The 20764-nt window shown below is 38.5% G+C and overlaps 4 protein-coding genes across 4 annotated transcripts; 3 read left to right on the forward strand and 1 right to left on the reverse strand.

Moving 5' to 3' along the window:
* Positions 1–250: 250 nt before the first annotated feature.
* On the forward strand, positions 251–2563 carry LOC133848060 (uncharacterized). The gene is made up of 3 exons (XM_062283438.1): positions 251–405; positions 584–1278; positions 1346–2563. Exons 2-3 carry the CDS (start codon positions 603–605, stop codon positions 2077–2079), a joined length of 1410 nt encoding a protein of 469 aa, XP_062139422.1. The 5' UTR covers positions 251–405; positions 584–602; the 3' UTR covers positions 2080–2563.
* A 2223-nt stretch (positions 2564–4786) lies between these two features.
* Positions 4787–7676, reverse strand: LOC133848067 (large ribosomal subunit protein eL22). The gene is made up of 3 exons (XM_062283446.1): positions 7520–7676; positions 6725–7336; positions 4787–5157 (listed from the first exon to the last, which is right to left on the reverse strand). The coding sequence occupies exons 1-3, from the start codon at positions 7529–7531 to the stop codon at positions 4891–4893; spliced, it is 891 nt and encodes a 296-aa protein (XP_062139430.1). The 5' UTR covers positions 7532–7676; the 3' UTR covers positions 4787–4890.
* Positions 7677–8099: 423 nt separating this feature from the next.
* Positions 8100–10734, forward strand: LOC133848069 (gamma-aminobutyric acid receptor-associated protein). The gene is made up of 3 exons (XM_062283448.1): positions 8100–8302; positions 10101–10298; positions 10376–10734. Exons 1-3 carry the CDS (start codon positions 8213–8215, stop codon positions 10445–10447), a joined length of 360 nt encoding a protein of 119 aa, XP_062139432.1. The 5' UTR covers positions 8100–8212; the 3' UTR covers positions 10448–10734.
* A 1284-nt stretch (positions 10735–12018) lies between these two features.
* On the forward strand, positions 12019–16723 carry LOC133848059 (vacuole membrane protein 1). Its single transcript, XM_062283437.1, has 5 exons — positions 12019–12202; positions 13679–14106; positions 14756–15037; positions 15102–15408; positions 15468–16723. Exons 2-5 carry the CDS (start codon positions 13691–13693, stop codon positions 15963–15965), a joined length of 1503 nt encoding a protein of 500 aa, XP_062139421.1. The 5' UTR covers positions 12019–12202; positions 13679–13690; the 3' UTR covers positions 15966–16723.
* The last annotated feature ends 4041 nt before the right edge of the window (positions 16724–20764 follow it).

Consider the following 20764-nt stretch of genomic DNA (forward strand, 5'->3'; position numbering starts at 1 on the left):
CCTGTGATTTGTAGGTTGCTGCATTTTGTATTTTGGTATATCCTATGAACAGCTGATAAATAAATAGATTATTTGTTAAAATCTCGCAATTTATGTAAAAATATGCTTTCAATAATAAACACATTTATTAAATATAACATTTGCCTTCACTGAACATCATTGTTTAGCCGAGAAAATCAATGTTTAAACAAATGTCTAAGACATCGATATCATCATCGATATTTCTGCGACTTTTTAGCATTGATTAACCGATTGAGTTTCGCAATATTATTGTTAAACCGAACTTGGTGTCCAGACAGAGCGCGTCGTTTGTTGTTCGTCGTAGTGCTTAAACACTTAGTAATCGTGTATAAACAAACTAACGAGCGCGTGAGCGAGCAAGCAAAAACAAGTTTTTTCTTTTCGGTAATTAGCATGCACGTATTTACATTATTTGTTGAGAGATATTTGATCGCTTGATTTTTAGCCAGTCGCAGTAATAAATTTGCACATACATACAGCTGTAGCTTAAAATATATACAGTTGTTGCAAAAGGGTAATAAATCTCATTTCCGTTGTCTGCTTGTACATATTGTACATATAGAAAATCGTTAAACGTGACTATGGCTTTTGCATCGAAGTGCGCATTTGTTGTCGTCACCAGCTTATTGGCATTGCTCTTGACGACGCCTGATGTTGTGGACGCCCGTCGTGCCCAAGGCAATAGTCAGCGCAAGACGCCATCTAGCGGCCGTGTGACTCAGCCACCGCCACCACAGTATAGCAACAATGCTGATCTGACCAAACTGAGCTACTCCAACAACTACAACGCTCAACCCAATCGACCGACCGCCACGCAAACTCACTCCGCCAACTCGCCCGTCTCTGGCAACAACAACAATAATAATCAGAACGGTTCGCCCATCGGCTGGAATGTGCCACAGCAACAAGGTCAGTCACATCAGCCTGTGCCAGCGCCCGCCTATCAAGCACCCAACTACGGCGCCGCACCACAACCACAACCCTCCTACCATGCCCCCATCCAGCCCAGTCAAAATCATGGACAGCAATATGCGGGCGTGCCACAAGGTGCTACCTATTATCAGCCCAATCAGTTGCCCCCCGGCGCCACTTTTTATCCATCTGCTGGACATATGCCCAACACTGGCTATCATCCGGTTGCAGCTGCAGCCCCTCCACCAGGTGCCACGTACTATCAGGCAGGCGCGGCGTTGCCACCAGGCGCCACCTTGTATGCACAACCACCTCAGCAATCGGGTTCATCTGGTCCAGGCTTTCGTAAGTCAACAACAAAGCGCAACAACAATCGGTGAATCATCAAGTAACCAATCAACTTTCTTTGTAGTAACTGGCGCATTGGCTGGCGCTGCCACTGGCGCAGTGGTCACTCATTTGTTGAGCTCCTCTGGCGGCAGTTCGTCCCATCCCGTGGCCGCAGCGCCACCTGCACCCGCAGCTGGCCAGGATCGCATCATTATCATTAACAATGGTGTGCCCGTCAATGCCAGCGATGGCACCACGGTCATCAATGCAGGCGCAGCAGCAGCACCACCAGCAGCAGCAGGTGTTCCTGTTCTTCCAGTGAATGGCACTCAAATGGAGGCAATGCAGCCCGCTCAGCTCGCACCATTTGCGCCAGACAATGCCACCATGCCCATGTCGAATACTACGGATCCAGCAGCAGCGGGAGCGGTAGCACCTGCATCACCGGCAGCTGGTAGCATCATCTGTGTGCCAACCAAGGTCAACGAGACGGATCCCACTGACAGCAGCAAAATGGTGGAGGTCGAGAAGATTGCCTGCTATCCGGCACCGCCACCGCCCGCTGTTGCTCCCGGCTCGGAGCCAGCACCCCTTGCACCCCTTGGCTCGCCACCAGCAGCGATGTCGCCACCGCTGGCACCATTGGCACCGATTACCACCAGCCAGCCAGCGTTGTTGCCACCCGATCAGGCAGCTGTGCGCTCCAGCAACAGCGGAGCCAGCAGCATTTGCAGCAGCACGTTGCACGCCATGTGGCCGATGTTTGCTGCTCTGGCTGCTTTTGTGGTGCGCTTTGCCGCAGCGGGTGGCAATTAAGTGTCGTCATTCTGGTTTCGTTTTTTGCTTTGCACTCTTTATTAGCCTCACCCACTGCACCCCTAGCCACGAACCCACACACAAATCCACGTCCTCTAGCGCGACCCTAGCAGCAATTTTTAAATGCAATTACCATGATGATGTGGATGATGGTTGCATTGCTAACTATTGTAGTAATTGTCCGTAGAGTATTCTTAATTCGTATGTTGTAGGTTGAAAACTAAACGCCTGATGATATATTAATACCAATGGCCTTCACTTGTGATGATTATAATGATAAAGACGAAGACGACGATGATGGTGATGATGATAAGGCAGCTAAGCTCGAATGCATCAATATTCCCTGTAACGTTAACTGTGAATCTCTAAAAAATACTTAAAAATTGAAGAAACTCAAGACAAAATGTGGACCACTTAACACAAAAAAAAAAAGGAAATGAAAAGACATATCTCAGTATAGTATACTATATATATATACATATATCGCAATTTGTTGCTTATAATCAATCTTCAATCAATTGGTAGTATTACAATACGCTTAAACACTCGTTTAAGCCACAGCTCACAGTTGTTTGCTCAATTTTGTATTATATATTTTATTGTTTTGTTTTTTATTCGTGTTTGTTCTTCTGGTCATAATTACTGATTCAATAAAAGCTTAATAAACATAACACCCGCACTCCAAGCTGCCAAAGTTGATCTTTTTCTTGGCAAAACTCTTTTCCCATAGACTGCACAGCAACAACTTGAACAATAGAAAACACTTGACACCCAACAGCAGCAGCTTTCACTTTTATTGAACAACTGTCTGTCTGAACTGTTGTTGTTCAATCATGCAATACCATCTCTCACCCAATCGTGGAACAGTTGAAGATGACTCCAAATATCTCTTTCAACTGTGCTTTATTTTTATGGTATACAGTGTATACTATACACAGAAAAATATGGATTGACCTCAACTATTTATTTATGGTGGTTCATGGAATCGAAGAAGGAAGAGAGATAGGAACATAGGAAGTATAGAGAGAGAAAGAGAGAGGGAGGGAGAGGTAGGAAGATAGCAATACGTATATACATACTCGTACATATGATATATTATGGAGAAACGGATGGGAAGAACTCTTCTCAGACTTAAATTCCATGCATTTGAAAGCAACAATTATAAGAACAAATGCGCAGTAAGAATTATTAACTACTAATTATGCATGCGCGTACTAAACAAAATGACATTCTCCCTTATATATATTATAAAGAACTGGTCTGTCTTGTTTCGACTTGCAGCAAGGAGAAAAACATTCATTCAATCAGCTAATTACAACAAAATAACCATATAGACAAACATCTACAGACGTATTAAATATTTTGATGTGTTTTCAATAATTCGGATAGTTGAAAATCCACAACAAAGTTACAGGTTTTTTCAACCGCAAAATATTTGCAGCAATAAAAAATACATTGTTCAGTAAAACGTAATTTTAACGTTAACTTTAACAGTTGCAAAAGATTAGTGCCGACTAACGAAATAAAAATACTTTTAATCACACTTTTTGTAGTAATCTGTATTTCACTTTACAGACATCAAGAAAAAAGTAAGAAAGCTGCAGTTGAGTGTGTTCGACTGTATGATACCCAATTTCCATTTTTAATAAAACTATATCCTAAAAATATAACAAAAAAAATCTGAAAACATACCAGGGATAATATTTGGTATTTCGATATAGTACTGTATTTAAAATATACCATAGCGTACAAAATATATAAACCAGATTGTCAGCTAAAGCAACTTATTGCAGTAGGAAATTGTAACCATACAAATCATTTCTTAAATAACATCCACAATTTGTTATCTGATCATAGGCAATTCTTCAGGAGTCCTAAATTCGGTAGTTATTGAATGTATTTATCTAGCTTTATTATTACGCTTGTTATTCGATTATTGTCAATTTGAGTGGGCGGAAGTGGGCGTGGCAAAAATCTAAAACTTAAACTTAATCTGTTAATGCAAAATTAACAAATTATCTCTTACAACTTCTGAGATCTAGTTATTCATATGAACGGACAGACACACGGACATATGAAGCTATATCTTGTTGATACACTTTTTAGTTTGAGAAATAGCTCCTTCTCCTGTTATATATATTTCCTGAAAGGACAAAGTTATAGTACCATTCTACCTAACGGGTAGCGGGTATAAAAAAGAACTGAACAAATGTTAAAGCACAGTATAATACACTTCCGATGCGAGTACTCTCCAAAATATCCAAATCTACCATTTACTATCTTTAAAAATTGGTGTGAAAATTTTCGAACCTGATCTTTAATTTTCAAACTACAAATTGGAAAATTCCAACCACAATTTATTTCCTATTATCATGATTTCATTTATAGTCTCTTAACAATCGGTAGCCATGATTCAAGGAATTTACATTTACTCAAAAGAGGAAATTGTCGTAAAAAGATAAAAACCCATCGACATGCTAGAGAGATATTGGTAATGGATTGCTTGAATTGACCTTTAACAATGTGATGTTTAACCAAAATATATTATACAGTTTGATCGAAAACTTTGAGAGAACATTGTGTATATTTAAGTAACAAGTGTTCTCCAACATGCTTCACATAAACATATTAATAACTGGAGTAGAACATATTCAAAACAAAATCCTGTCTAAAAAGGGAAACAACAAATGAATAAACAATGTTAAGATTATATTTTTACGCGTTTTAATCTGGTAACCATGTTATTCTGCTACATGACACATGTATTAGTCATTGGAAAACAGTTGTAAAAAATGTTTTGTGTTGTAATCTTTACTCGGCTTCATCGTCCTCATCGTCGTTGGAGCTAATTCTGAAGTAGCGCAGCTCGTATGAGTCCTTCTCGTTGGCCACAACACGGATCCAATCACGCAGACTGTTCTTCTTCAGGTACTTCTTGGTCAAGTACTTGAGGTAGGGCTTAGAGAAGTGGACATCGGAGTTGACGATCAACTTCATCTTGGAGCGCTCAAAGGTGACGTTGTTGCCCAAGTTGTTCACCTTGCCGTTGACCTTAAGGCGAGCCTTCACATATTTCTCCTGCGAAAAAGAGAAATGCATCAATTAGAAAGAGAACGCAAGTAAATCCACTCGAAGCAAAATCTATCGATTGGATTGAGATGAAAAATACTAGACGTAGTAGTAGTGCTGTCTCTGTCTTTGTTAAGGCCAAAAGCAAATGGTAAGGTCAGCAAAAGGCCCAAATAAAGAAGAGTGACCAATTTTTTTAATTTGCCACTGAGTACACTGCCATCAGAGCGACTCGCAAAAGCTTTCACTCTCTGACGGCAAATCGGCGTGGCCTTAATTTATTTGACACAAAAAGATAGGAGCAAAGAAGCTGTTGCATCGGAGACAGTAAACATTATAAGTTATATTTAATCTAATTGCATTTTAATTTGAATGTTCTTCCTTGACGATGAAATTTTAAATATGGTATTAAACGGTAGTGTCAAAAACAATACTTAAAAAACAAAAACAACTCAATATCGTCGAGAAAAACCATCAAAATCTCATACTTCGAAATCATGGACGATATGAATAGTTTGTTCTAAATGACATTCAATTACAATTCATATCGCTCCAAAACAATTAAAAAATGTCTACATTAAAAATTATAATCATAATTTGCTGTCCCTGGGATTTACCGTATTACCTGATCCAATTCGAGGTGACGTGGATATATGACGCTTTTGTGTGGCGGGCAGTCGTAAGGCGCCCTGCTAATTTAACACAAGTTTCCCCGCTTAGCTGCTTTTGTGGACTAAGTGTTTCATAAACACTCGTGGGCAGAAGGCAGAGAGCCAAGTCTCTTTGAAATTGCTTTGCTTGCTATTGAATGTTGAATGGTGAAACCTGCAGCGTGACTAAGAGATTTTTGTACACGCTCATAGCAGGGCGCACTATGAATTTCGGCCTGACGCACCACGGTTGTGATGCGATCAACCCAGGGCCCACCACGTGGCGGTAGACATAGCACGACTTGACGCTGTTCACAGACGGTTGCACCAAACTGGCCAGACCAGGTCCTGGCGATCAGAGGCTACCCCGTTGTGCAGTGTCCAGAGCCCCTTTATGTGTGGGAATTACCCAGAGATAAGAATTACTGAAAAATCGCGTTGCATGTCGCACGATCACGAACTGAAGGAAATTTTTTTATGCAGATAAACGCAAAAAAAAAAATTAAAACAGATATGCAAAGCCAATCGATTGATATCGATTTTAGTGGTTAAAAAAAAAAAACCAAAATAGACCACAGTGACGAACACAAAAATACTTGTGTACTAATGGAGAATATTCCATTGTTCCAGCAGTTGTTAACCGTACGCAGCACAATACTAGCCGCGTGCAGTTTAATCGCTACCGAAGAGTTTTTACTGTAACCACAACTTTTTATCCAGAGCCTCTTGCTGTTTGCGGCAATGAAAAGCTTGGTGTGGTATCGCTTGTTATCGATATCGAACGAACACGCCGCTGACGTCACTGTTGTCGCTTTGAGGTTATGTTCCCCTGCTCTCCAGAGTGTTTGCTTCTTGTTAATATTAGGAGATCTTAATCTGCTTCTGGGGAAAACGAAGCAGTTTTTTGTGACTGGCAAAGTACTTACGAAATCGGCCACATCCATGATGTTGTCCTCAGCAATGTTGGTGCAGTCGATGGTGAAACGCAGCGACACCTTCTTCTTCTTCTGTCCCTTGCCGCGCAGCACGTTCTTCTTCGTCACCTTGCTGGGCGCTGGAGCAGCAGCCTTTGCCTTGGGCTTAGCAGCCGCTGGTTTGGCGGCGGGCTTGGCAGCAGCTGCTGCAGCTGGAGCAGCGACGGCGGCAGCAGCGGGAGCAGCAGCCTTGGCGGCAGCTGGCGCAGCCTTCTTTGCTGGAGGGGCAGCAGCTGGGGTGGTGGCGGGCTTCTTAGCAGCAGCTGGAGCAGCCTTAGCGTCCTTCTTGGGAGCAGCAGCTGCAGCGGGTGCCTTCTTGGGGGCATCCTTAGCAGCTGGCTTAGCGGCTGCGGGCTTAGCAGCAGCAGCGGGCTTTGCAGCAGCTGCTGCCTTAACGTCTTTAGCGGCTTCCGGCGCCTTCTTCACGTTCTTGGCAGCGGCAGCTGCGGGCTTAGCAGCCTCAGCCTTGGGCTTCTCAACTTTGCCCTTGGCTGCGGCTGGTGCCGCCTTCTTCTCGGCGGGCTTGGCAGCCGGCGCCTTTGTATCACCCTTGTTGGTCTTGGCCTATTTCAAACACACAAAAAAAATATTACTTTATTACTTTTGTATATCATTTAATTGCAGTCGCACAATTCAAATAACACGTTCATTGCATTTCACACACTTGATGCTTGCATATTTTGCATTTATTTTGAATGTTTTATTTGTGATGGCGCAACATTTTCACGATTTTTCTGGAGCACTTACAGTTGGGGCCATCTTATTACTCGAAAACCACGGAGGAAAAGAACCAACGCTTAGAGATGAGTCCAAGTCATCGATTCATTACCTCGAAATTCGATTGTTTTCACTACTTACAACACTGTTTTACAGTTTTCTTTTTCAACACAGTTTGTCAACACTAAAATTATTAATTAAATATATGGCCACACTGCATTCTAATTGGATTTTAAAAATGATGTTCAAAATAAATTTAATTATTGCCGAAAAATACGAGCTTTCAAACATTTGGCATAAGACTATATTTCCGCTGCAAAAACATCCATATTTAAAATATTTCAAATGTTCGATTACCATTTTTGCTACCATCGATGTATGCGAATATCAATTCCCATCATATTTTCGAAGGAAATTATACTCAGAATAAACTTTTATAAAAAAGATTGTTGGATTTCATCCAAAAGCATAATAATAAACACTTAATAATAAATAATCTTTCTGCAAAATATCGATATTCACCGAAACAAAAATATCGATGATTAAGCCATTTTCAAATGTATCGATATATCGATGTTTCTCTACTTCTAGACTGAATGAAGTGCGCAGCCATCATAAGTGAAACACATACGAGAGTGACAGCTTGCTTTTTTTTTGTTGTTTGGTCTGAAGAGTATAAAGTGAAAACTGCGTTTCTTATACAATTATTTAACAAGAACAATCATGAAGTTTCAATACAAGGAGGAGCATGCATTTGAAAAGCGTCGCGCCGAAGGCGACAAGATCCGCCGTAAATATCCTGACCGTGTGCCTGTGAGTACAAATTATTTTTTCTTTATTTATTTCTCTTTACCTTCATATGTATATACGTATATTTTATCCAGCCCTACTCTGTGTGTGTTTATGTATGCATGTGTGTATGCGTGTGTGTTTTTGTGTGGGTTGTTTGTATGTATGCGATTGTTTTGCGTCGTTCTATTTGGTTGTTGTTGTTCAGTGCGGAAAATCAATAATGCGCATATTCACTTCAGCAGTAATTGTTAATAATTTTATGACCGTTACTGAGCATATAATTATTAAGAGCAGTTTTTCACATCTGTTGTATGAAAAGAAAATGCACTTGGCAGCCTTAATACTTGCCAAAAGATCTAGTGAAAATCAAACAAAATTGGTGTTTGCACACACACGCACACATACATACATGTACATACACACGAAACAGGCTTTGTTCAGCTTGTATATGTGTGAGTGCGAACGAGTCAACTGCTAGATAGCTGACTCGCTCTCCCCCAGCTGTTGAATTGTTGTTTTTCACTTGGTTGCTTCGTGAATCCCCCCTCACAGCGTTTGATGCCCCCACTCGTCATTCCCGTCACACGGCCAACCAGCCAGTTGTTTTTTTATTTGTTTTTTTGTTGATTGTAAATCAAAAATTTGTTGTTTTCGTTTGTTGATTCGCGAAAATGCTCGCTAGACTACTTAATTACTGCGCATAAAAAAAGCAAACGCACTCCATGAATTTGGCTAATAGCAGAAATAGTTGCTTTTATTTCTTTTTGTTTTTTTCGCATTCGCAATTAGTCATAGGAACTTTTGTACTGTTTACTCTTTGTTTGCTTATTTCACAATTTTGTGGTGGCGGCGTAAATGAATACAATAGTCACACATTCTGGAGAGAGCAAAGCTCTCTTTATCCCCTTATCAGTAAAATGCAGTACAACCTTGCTGCCAAAAGCTCTCTTCTGTGTTTCAAAATAATGCGATGATGATCATGCATTGCAAGCATCCTTCCATCCCTTTCTCTCTCCTTTTCTATTGCGCGCGAACGCAATGCTCTCTGTTTCTGTTTGGCTAATGTCTAAATTTGAGCCACAATTTGTGTTTTGCTTGTTTTGGATTTCAAAAGAATATTGTTGTTGCATTTCATTTTATTTTAATTTTTTTTTGGCAAGCAGCTAACACAAATCACATAACAGCTGATGAGCAAGCAAATGCAGGCAAGGCCAGCTGGTCGCTCAGTGGCAAATATGTATGTATGTATGTCTATATTGTGCACAATAACATGTACATATACATACATATGTAGTTTGTTTGTGTATGTATATATGGTATGAATGTACGTAATGTACATAAATAATGCCGCAGGCCACCTTCACCTTGAGAACGGCCAATGACGTGGGGCGGACGGGTGTCAGGCAAACACAACATTGTTTTTTTTTGGCAATTTATACGCTAAGCTTTAAGCTTATCTTAACAGCAATGTTATGCTAAGAATTCCACTTGCATTCCTTCCCTTTTAAGCAGCGCAGGAATACCACAACCTGTTAACCGTTCACATTGTTGTTGTTTTGTAATTAACTTTGTTCTCTTTGTTCGCAAACATGCAATTACAATTTGTTAGCAAACTACGTAAGAATGATGAATGTGCATTCGACGTGTTTGCGTGTGTGTTTGTGTGTGTGTGTGGAAAACGTATCGCGTATCGTCACGTAGTTTTTATTGTTGCTTATTTTTATCAAAGACGCAATTCGTTTTCATTTGACAATTTAAATAATTTTTATTATATACAAGCACGTAACTAAATCCTTTTCGTTTTATTTCGTCTTTACAGGTGATTGTTGAGAAGGCACCAAAGGCGCGCATCGGTGATTTGGACAAAAAGAAGTATTTGGTGCCATCGGATTTGACTGTCGGCCAATTCTATTTCCTCATCCGCAAACGCATTCACCTGCGTCCCGAGGATGCACTCTTCTTCTTCGTGAACAATGTCATTCCCCCAACATCTGCAACCATGGGCTCCCTTTACCAGGTAAGCATATATCTCCACCCTAATTTCATCAATACGCTTTGCTCACACCAGGCTTTTTTCATCTCTTTCACTTGTAGGAACATCACGAGGAGGATTATTTCCTGTACATAGCCTACTCCGATGAGAATGTCTACGGCATGGACAAGTAGAAAATTGACTGCATCTCTCCCATGCAACAAACAACAACCTATACAGAAAATTCTATATATACATACATATATTTTACGTTTAGCAATGCAGTTTAAAATATAATGCAAAAAAACGAAAATGGAAAAGAAAAAAGAATGATAGCTAAACAAATTGTGCAGGTCTAAGGCAGTAAAGTGAAATAACAAACAAAAGAAAACAAAAAAAGAAATATTGAGAAAAAGAAAAACACCACAAAAACACAATTAAAAAGATCTTAAAAAATGTAAACAAAAAAATCCAAGACAAATGTTATGTGAAAATTATTTGATAACAACATTTTCTATTCGCGCTAGTATTTGAAAATTACCTATGCTTTAACATTATTTACTTGGCACTAGTTTGTTCAGTTTCTCCCCTTTTAATGAATATATATTTTTTTAAATCTTGCAATTCTCTTGTGTATCGTAGAATTTTCATGTTTGATGATGTAGACATTTTACTTCATTTGAACTTTATGTCTAATAATACAACAAAATTTTGTGCATATTTAGTGTGTATGGTTACGAATAGGACTCTCTCGGTTAAGCGTACAATAATTAATCTATTATTAATTAAATAAATACAAAAAAATATATAAAAACAGTTGACTAACTCGTCCAAAAAATCAAACGAACAACATTTCGCTGTTATTGCATTCTCTTTATTATTTTTCCTCCGCTCTGGCTCACCCTCTAGGCCTATCGGTCAAACAGTTCATCCCTGGGAAAGATATGCTCCAATCGTTCAAATCTATTCTGCCACAAAGCGTATGCTTTGTTATCTTTAGTGATAAGTCATACACCGTTTTATATTTTCAGTGGCCTTACGAAGTAAACAAACAGAACTCAAGTGTCGGGGAAAATAGTACTAATTTCGGTACATAATACTTTTCTGGATGATAATAATCGAAATCGATAATCGAAAAGTCATATTACTAATTTAGGTACATAGTATTTTTATAGCTGACAATAATCAATATCGATAGCTCTGCTCATTCCAATCAACATAACATTAACCGTTAACAGACTTACAGTCCAACTTTTACATGAGCAATTCAGTATTTTTAAGCGTAGAAAAACAAGAAAATCGTTAATGCGATGCACTAGCACTGGTAAATTGGCAACCCGACCATGTTTTATATTATTATTATCGCTATCTGATTAAAATGTATGACCGTAAACAGCGTAATATGTAATATAATTAATAGTGTACAGTAAGATACTAGGAGCTCCATTTTTTTTTTTTTTGATTTTTGGAGCATTAACTGCTTCTTACTATTTGCTTTCATTCGGATGAAAAATGTTTATCTCACATTTTTGCGAAAATTGTATTTTGTAAAATATTTGATCAGATATATGACATAAAAGCGGTTAAAGGTGACGCGCCATTTTGTGTGTTTTTAGAAACTGTTAAATGTAGTGTGACCAAGTGAGAGTTGTAGGGATTTCTTTATCTTGGTATATAGCCTAGGCGTTAAAACGTTCATTTTGGAAAAATTGCATATGGTGACACCCTGACACAGGTGTTAAATGAAAGAGCTTTTCATAAAGCTCTTCTTTAAGAAAAAAGTTAGAATTCTGTTGTTTAGCCGGAGTTTGATGTACGTGTTGTTGATGTCAGGCGTAGGCTTCGTGAATTTTATAAATTAACTACGTTCTATTCGTTTTTATGTGAAAAAAAACAAGTGCAGTCGAGTAGCAAGAGAATTATCAATTAATTTACACTACCGAAATCAGGTAAAATTTTATTGTGTGTGTGCGTTTTTTTTTTTGCAGTTTACAATACAGGGCACAAATCAGCCGCCCTTAGTTACAAAACAGGCGCCTCGACGTCCAAAGAGAAGTGTTAACTTTAGTGTTTGTTATTGTTGTTGTTGTTTTTGATATTGCCATGCAAACAAATTGTGCTTATTGAAAAACACATGAATTATTATTTGTGTAGTCATGGCAAAAAATCGTGAAACGACATGTGCACTGCAATTGATTTTTGTTTTGAGCTCGTTTTTTTCTGATGCATTCATTTGTCGTTGCCCTGGCTTTGTGTCTACCTTTGTTGTTGTTATTGCTATTTGTATATGGGGTTTTTGTGTTCTTCAATGCTGTGGCGACGCTGCGCCATTTGCCACCCCAAAAACAAAAAAACACCAAGAAGAAGAACAACAACAGCCGAGTGCAGAAGTTGCCACTGCATAAGAAACGTTTCGTACGACAACAACAACAACGACAGCATTGGCAACTAAGCGCTTTTTATTCAATTATCATTTACACACACATACAATTGTATGGCACATACGTGTAGTGTTGTGTATGGCGAGACTGTAGCCTCGAACAGAACAACAACAATGCGCAGACAAACAGCTGATTAAGCAGCAGCGCAGAAGTCGCCGTTGCCCCTCCTCCCGTGTGGGCCACCCTAAATGCCGTAAACCCGCATAGACAGCTGTATGTGTGTGTGTGTGTGTGTGTGTGTATTAATATCTGTCCACTCTTTGCTGCTGGTCAGCATGATTTTTATGTACTTGTGTTATTGACGCTCTCATTGTTGTTGTTGTTGTCAACTGCCACGCTTTTTAAAAATTACATGCACACGTACACATGCATAGGTAAACAACACGTGTGTGTGTGCGTTGGTGCCCTGTTTTTAGCAACGAACGTAACGCATGTGGATTCATTTTATTGGTGCTTGAATATCGTATGATAATCCGCCGTCGCCGTTCTTGTTGTTGTTGTTGTAATTGTTGTGCTTTTCCCGCGCGCTCAAGTACATACATGTATGTATGTATGTACACACATGACACAAAGAGGCAGAAGCAGCAATACACGCGTATTTTTAGTTTGCTGTGTTGCCAACTAACCAAAAAAAAGACAAAAAGAAAAACCGGCAGTATAGCGGATAAAACCAGTAGCCCAGCCGACTTATGAAACAAGGGTCAATCGGAAAATCATTGAAGGTTCTGATTGCTTTTCAAATCGTTAAATATACAAATACACTGTAATTGTTTGTTGCAAATATTCGTAGCAATTACAATTGGAGGAACACCATGCATATTTTATTTTTTGCCTTACGATCATTCAAATTATCGATAACTCACAACAGCTGTTCGATTTGAAAGTCAAGCAACGACAGCTGGTCACACTGCTTAACGAAATAAATTGATCGCCTTCATTGAATTAAAAATCAAATTAGTGATTATTTCGCTTTTGTTTTTGTAGAAACTCGCCTAAATGTCACAACACAGCAAAAAGGACACAGCCAGCCATGCGAATAGCACACGCCAACGCAAACAGGACGACACAAACAGCAGCAGCAGCAACAGCAACAACAAGAGCCAAAAGAAACAGCCGCCCAATGGCAGCACTAAAAGCGGCAGCGGCAGCAGCAGCAGCAACTCCAACAGCAACACCTCATTTACAACAATTAGTAGCAGTAGCAGCAACAACAGCTCAGCGACAGCGACGACAGCAGCGGCACACACAAAGTCTGGCAACAATAGCAAAATGCAGTTAAGCAAAAAGGATAAACAGCAAAAAGACAAAGAGCGCAACGAGCGTGCACAGCTGGTGCTCTGGCGTCGTCCACTGCAGACGTCCAAATACTGTGCACTTGAACTGATTGCATTGCTGCGCACCTGGAGCAGCAGGTGAGTTGAATCGTCATCGCCCCTTCTTATCGGGCTAGCTATTTAAATTATTATTCTACATCCCTTAGTGGTGTCCTAAGTATAACGCTAGACAGCAATTTAAGCTGACAACGTTTTTTAGTGTCACTTTCTCAACCTTTTGATTACCACTTAGCTTTAACATTTCAGCTCAATCCTCTAGATAAAGTTTTTATGCTTAACAATAATACAAAGCGGAAGAGACGAAGCTGTTGCCTGTTCAATAAGAAGAAAATCCATTTTATGAACATTTGCACAATTTATTAACTGTCGCTTTAATACACAATTGTATTAACTTAAACGAAATGTAATATAAAGCCACACAATTCTTCTAATAATTAAGTTTTCTATGTGCAAGTATGTTTTTTTTTATTAATCTTTTCGCCTTTGTATGTATTTAGTTTTGTTTTTAATCAAAGGATAACAATCACCAAGGATAATTTTTAACATAAATTCAAAATTAAAGCCTAGCCATTAGACGTAGAAAACAAAGTAATTTAGATCATCTGCTCTCTTGCTAAATTTAACTTAGTTTATAATTTACCCATAACTTTTCAATAGTACACAATTTACCATTATCTCTCTCTCTCTCTCTCTCTCTCTCTCTCTCTTCTCTCTCCGTCCTTTTCAGATTAATGCAGCAACGCGGCCTGTTGGCTGTTTTAATAGTATTAGGCATTGTATTTAGCATAATTTACAAGATCGATGGGCCGCATCAAATGATCATTGAGCTGGTGCGTCGCAACACCTGGTTCTTTGTCTACTGGATTGGCCTCGGCGTTCTCTCATCCGTTGGCCTCGGCACCGGTCTCCATACGTTTCTGCTCTACTTAGGTCCGCACATAGCCAGCGTCACATTGGCCGCCTACGAATGCAATTCCCTAAACTTTCCCAAGCCGCCCTATCCCGACGAGTGAGTTGAATATTCTGTTTATTCCTTTACAACATTTTGAGCTAATCATTGTTGCCATTTGTAGCATCATTTGTCCGGAGGAACCGTATGTGAAGCGTGTGCCGGATATCTGGTCCATTATGACCAAGGTGCGTCTGGAGGCATTCCTTTGGGGCGCTGGCACTGCGCTCGGCGAACTTCCTCCCTATTTTATGGCCAAGGCGGCACGTCTCTCCGGCTACGATCCGGACGATGCCGATGAGCTGGCCGAGTTTGAAGCCCTGAATGCGAAGCGACACCAGAAGAACCTCAGTCTCATGGACAAGGGCAAACTGTTCATGGAGCGTGTGGTCGAGCGCGTTGGCTTCTTTGGCATCTTGGCTTGTGCAAGCGTATGTTGAACATTCATTTGAAACGCTTGCTTATGTTGATGCTGACTTATTTGTTGCAGATTCCCAATCCGTTGTTCGATTTGGCTGGCATCACGTGTGGCCATTTCTTGGTGCCATTCTGGACATTCTTTGGCGCCACGCTCATTGGCAAGGCCATCATCAAGATGCATATACAGAAGGTCTTTGTGATTATTGCGTTCAATGAGTCTCTGATCGAGCGTGCCGTCGATCTTTTGGCCTCGCTGCCAATCTTTGGCCGGAAGCTGCAGCAGCCGTTTAAGGGATTCCTTGAGAACCAGAAGCAGCGATTGCATCGACGCGGCGCTGGCGCTAGCGGTGGTGACTCCGGCAATCTGTTGTCCAAGATCTTTGAGACATTTGTGATTGGCATGGTTTGCTATTTCGTTGTATCAATTGTCAATTCGCTGGCGCAAAGCTATCACAAGCGGCTGCACAAGAAGACGCGCAGCAACTCGACGTCAACATCGTCAGCCGCCCAAGCCACGCCCACCACCGGCTTGAAGAAGCATGCCAAACAAAAAGCGCTCCGCGATTAATGGACACAATCTGAGCCAATAGCTAAGCTCTGAGCCACAGCACTTTCATCCTTTCCGCAATTGAATGCAAAATTCTTTGTTAATATTTCTTTTTTTTTCGGCAATTATGTTCTGTACTATTAATTATTATTATTATTATTAATATTATAATTACAATTACAATTATAATTACTATGATTGTGTTAGTCAAATTCGAACAGTTTCTGGCGAGTTAAGATTATGATAGAACCATATGCATTAAATATAATAATATCGTAAACGCTTTTTTTTTTTGTTGTCCTAGCGAGTGAATGAGGAGCGATAGTGCAGCTTTGAATGATCATCGTAGTCTAGAATAGTTAAAGAAAAAGAAAAGAATACAAAAATGAACAACCTTAATATAATTATATAAATTTAAATAAATAGAAGTACACAAAAAGAAAGCAAACACAGCGGACAACAACAACTACAACAACTAAATCAAGTAAATGGGAATTAAATAACAGCTAGACCCAAATCAATAGTACTATCTATATACATAACATACCCAAAGCTATTCAGTTGATTTTCTACCCTCGTTTACAATTTCCTTCACTTTTTGATAATGCAATGAAAAAACAAAATTGAACAAAACAAATACATAAGAAATACAAATCGCAAATGTTGTGTAGAAATTTGCTTCAAGATAAACAAAGACATTAAAAAGAAAACAAAACAAAACATGAAACAACTGAAACTAAATGCTGAAAATAAACGGAATTACGAATATGATAAGAAAACATTTGCAAATGACTGCGGGGGGTTTTTTCTCTATTAACTAGCTGCTGCTGCTTCGCGATGCGTCTAAAGGGATAACCCCAAGTGATGGATGGCCCCAACAACAACAATAACCACACTAAATGGATGTGAGAACATCACAATGAATGATGGAGCATCCAAAGTAGACATCGAAACAAGTTCCGGGTTTTACAATTTATATTTAGTGTCGCAGGAGACATTTGGGATTGTAATGAAGTAAATAACTGAACAACTTATTATTATTATTATTGTTATCACTTTTTAAGCATAGTTTATAAATAATAATAAATCCATAGATAACAAAATGTGTAACTAATGTAAATTAGCGTTGCTTGCTTTAGCCTTTAGCTGGAAGAACTGATATTTTTTTGCTTAATAATATAATTTTTTTTGGAAAAATTTGTATATTTTATTATTTAACAGGTGTTCTGCTACCTTTTTGGCAGCTTGACAAGTTACACCTTAAAAAAAAAAAAAAAAATACTAACAATTATTCATATTATGTATTCATTATTCATACAATACTATGTATTATATGTTATTATACTACATACATAACATATATATATTATGTTATACAAGGGACCTCGTAGGTAGGTCCTGTGGATGGCACCTCCTCAGTCTTCTCTTTCTTGGAGCATTTCTTAGCCTTCTCGCTAATGCGTTGGGATGAAAATCCATTCTCTGAAGAAAGTTATTCGAATGCTTCCGAATAGCATCGTCAACCTTGGGGACCTTGAGATCCTTCTCTATATCTCTCATGCGCATGTACCAGGGAGCATTAGATAGTTTTCGTAATATTTTTGCTTGCGTTACTCCTATTTTGTTAAGATTTGTTTTGGATACAATAGCATAAAATTGGTGGAAAGTTACAGTTTACCAGTTTAACAAAACTATTAAACTTTTATAGTAGAAATAACAATATTTAATATACTGTCTATACTTTTTGGTTTATTATTTTTCTTGTCTAATATACTATATGGATATATAGTGGATAACACATAATTTTAACTAGTAGCAACCGACTATCTTAAATCATTATACTTACCGAACTAAGAGAGGTATTGAATTTATATAAACGCAGAATTTAGTTTAATGCTTCTATACATTGCAAAACAAAAATGTACGAAAAAATTCCAAGCAAAAACTGTTCGTGGACTTCTTAAATAAAAAAATGCTCTTGTTCTTGTTTTTTTTTTCAAACCTTTGTTAAGAAAGTTCTTCTTTTTTATTTTCCAAGTAGAGTCTGGTATAAAGGGTGAGCCGACGCTGAGAACTTTACCCCAATCATTTTATGAAAACACGTACACTTCTGTCCTCATTTCAAGCGAAGTTTCAAATTAACTTTGGTGAATGGTAAATGGGTCAACACGTTCTATGACTTGCCATTGGCATCACACATATAATAATTTTCAGGTTGATACATATATGTATGTATGTTAAATATTATTATTTCTAATATACAAATTAAAATCAAATTTTTGTAATTGCATTAATTTTGTTAAATTTAAGAAAAAATAAATCCATTATGTTCAGTTGTGTTCTGATTGTAATAGACCCGCTCAAAAGTAAAGTAATCTTCAAATTTGAAATGTTGTGTTTGTATCTTCAAGAAAATAAATATAAAATTTTTAATTTCAACCACCTTACAGTAGCAAATTGCGGAAATCTTTTTAAGCAAATCAAATTTTGAACAGTAGAATTCGCCAACACATTTTTACAAAAATATTTTAACAAAAATGTCGTGTGCTGTGAAACTCCCGAAGCCGAATAATTAAAATTTGTTTTTCAAACATTTTGTTATGTATCAAAATATTCTTTAATACTTAATGTTTTATTTTTTAGTTGCTGACGAAAATATTTTTTCTGAAGAATTTGTTTAATTACCAAACAACAAAGAAATGATACTATTGTCAATCAAATGAATCCCAAAACGGGATCATTCATAGTTTTGAGCATAGGATATACAGAAAAGATTTGGATTTGATTTTTCGAGACTTTGTTGTAGTTTTTTTTATTCACTTGATGCCACCGCGAACGTCTAAAATGTGCAAAATCAGCAGGTGGAATACACAGGCAACGTAAGCCAATCCATTCAGTTGATGGCGAGCACAAATTGACTACAAATACAACCGCTAAATAACGGATTCAAGTATTTGAATGCGAATTAGTCACGCTTCGGGTGGGCCTTGCTGCGGGGCATTAGCTTATAGAACTTATCAGATTATTAAGCTTTTATCTGGAGCAGCATCGCAGATGTGATCATTAGACTCCGTGATATGTGCCAGTCTGAAAGTGATTCCAGTGTCAGCCCCTCTCGCCCAGCGACGTTGACTCATTAAGCCCTAAGAGCTTAGGGTCCGCAGCGTCGCTTGACTCGAAGGACGAATGCTCTTGGCTTAAGGCTATCCTCGTACGTTGCTGGCGTCCCGCTTGTCCCTTTTTTACAATGCCGATGCCGATGCCGATGCCGACTACGACTGTGACGCCGACGCGCTTAGAATGCCTAATTCACTCAACAGCAGCAACAAAAACAAAAACCAAAACAAAAATCCACAACAAATGGTATTTAGAAGGTCTACCCAGAGGAGATAGTTGAATGCGACAAGTCGACGGGTGGATACGCTGCTCTGATATACAATTGCAATATGGAAAATCACGTCAATTTGGATTATTACTTTTTATATCCTTTATCCATAGGATAAAGATAAATTCTATGAGTTTAAGCTACGATTTTGGACAACGCTCGTTACTGTCCCATACAAATCGAAAAAAAAAAATACTTATAACAATTTTCGTCTATATGGTTACAGATCAGATAAAATGCATATAAGTTGTTGAGGACATAATTTAAGTGGGAGAAATGAGGTTGTAGCTGTCGAGACTTGATTGCGTTAGTTGCAAATCTGATATGATTTCTTGATTGTTCAGTATAATTGTTAATAATTACGTGCTGGTATTTTATGCTCGCAGCTGTAGTTTCACAAATATATGCATTAGGCATTTTTTATTTAAAAATTTATTATTATTTTTTTCTGATTACAATCTATTAATCTATAGAGAATCGGCGATGTTGGTTATTGTCCAGATGGTAAATAGCCAGTGGGTTGCAGTGTCGATCCAGTCTCTTCTGGTATTTCAAGCATTTTAACACCTTCGGTTACACTTGGAATCCCTAGGCTCCTATGGATCACCTGGTTTCTTATATACATATGTACGTAGTGATGTGCTTTGGCTAGACTTCGCAGAGTAATGTTTTAAAAGCGTCGATGTTACCGGTTGAGGCTGTGCCCCATCAGCTGAATCTAGTTTGTCCATAGGCTTGAGTACCACTTTGCACAGCAGGACTTTGTTTCTAAGGCTCCGTTGGGATTTGTAGTCCATCAGCCACCTCATCTGCCAAAGTTTCAGACTCATCTGTTTTCTTGTTGCTTTGATGTGTTCAATTTTAATTTTTGTAATACAAATTAAACAGTTAAAATCTTTTTTATTCAACTGTATATATGTGTATAGTTAATTTTTGATACCCTATGGGTGGTAGAAGGGGAAAGGCAGATGAAGAGGAGGCAACTTCGACCGCATAAAGTGTATATATTCCTGATCAGCGTCAACAGACGAGACGATATAGCCATGTCCGTCTGACTGTCTGTCTGCTCCTTCGCATGAAATAGAGCAATAATTACAGCAAATGTTACTTTCGCTCGGAGATCAAGTTTTAAATATTTATTTCCAAAAAATTTATAACAAAAAAAAAATCTAATAGCAAACGAAATTTTGAAGATACAGCCGTGATTATTATTACATACAATACTAACAGTTTACAATTTCTCAAAATTCCTATTGGCGATTTGATAACATTTATAGAAATTATTTAAGAAATACTTTTGTGTGGTAAAAACTGCCATCTGAAATCGAGTCTATTTTGTACTGTATGGTATATTTTGAATGTATGTATATACCAAATATAGTCTAATAGAAAATGTTTGACGGGTATCTCGCTGTAGCCTTCTTACGTGTTCATA

This window comes from Drosophila sulfurigaster, chromosome X (assembly GCF_023558435.1).
Source record: "Drosophila sulfurigaster albostrigata strain 15112-1811.04 chromosome X, ASM2355843v2, whole genome shotgun sequence".
Taxonomy (NCBI): Eukaryota; Metazoa; Arthropoda; class Insecta; order Diptera; family Drosophilidae; genus Drosophila; species Drosophila sulfurigaster.

Coding starts and splice junctions, on each gene's coding strand:
- LOC133848069 (XM_062283448.1), top strand. CDS start 8,213: ATGAAGTTTCAATACAAGGAGGAGCATGCATTTGAAAAGCGTCGCGCC. Junction 8,303..10,100: donor AATATCCTGACCGTGTGCCT/GTGAGTACAAAT, acceptor TCGTCTTTACAG/GTGATTGTTGAGAAGGCACC. Junction 10,299..10,375: donor CCATGGGCTCCCTTTACCAG/GTAAGCATATAT, acceptor TTTCACTTGTAG/GAACATCACGAGGAGGATTA.
- LOC133848060 (XM_062283438.1), top strand. CDS start 603: ATGGCTTTTGCATCGAAGTGCGCATTTGTTGTCGTCACCAGCTTATTG. Junction 1,279..1,345: donor TTCATCTGGTCCAGGCTTTC/GTAAGTCAACAA, acceptor CTTTCTTTGTAG/TAACTGGCGCATTGGCTGGC.
- LOC133848067 (XM_062283446.1), bottom strand. Junction 5,158..6,724: donor TCATGGATGTGGCCGATTTC/GTAAGTACTTTG, acceptor TCTTTTTCGCAG/GAGAAATATGTGAAGGCTCG.
- LOC133848059 (XM_062283437.1), top strand. CDS start 13,691: ATGTCACAACACAGCAAAAAGGACACAGCCAGCCATGCGAATAGCACA. Junction 14,107..14,755: donor CTGCGCACCTGGAGCAGCAG/GTGAGTTGAATC, acceptor CGTCCTTTTCAG/ATTAATGCAGCAACGCGGCC. Junction 15,409..15,467: donor GCATCTTGGCTTGTGCAAGC/GTATGTTGAACA, acceptor TATTTGTTGCAG/ATTCCCAATCCGTTGTTCGA.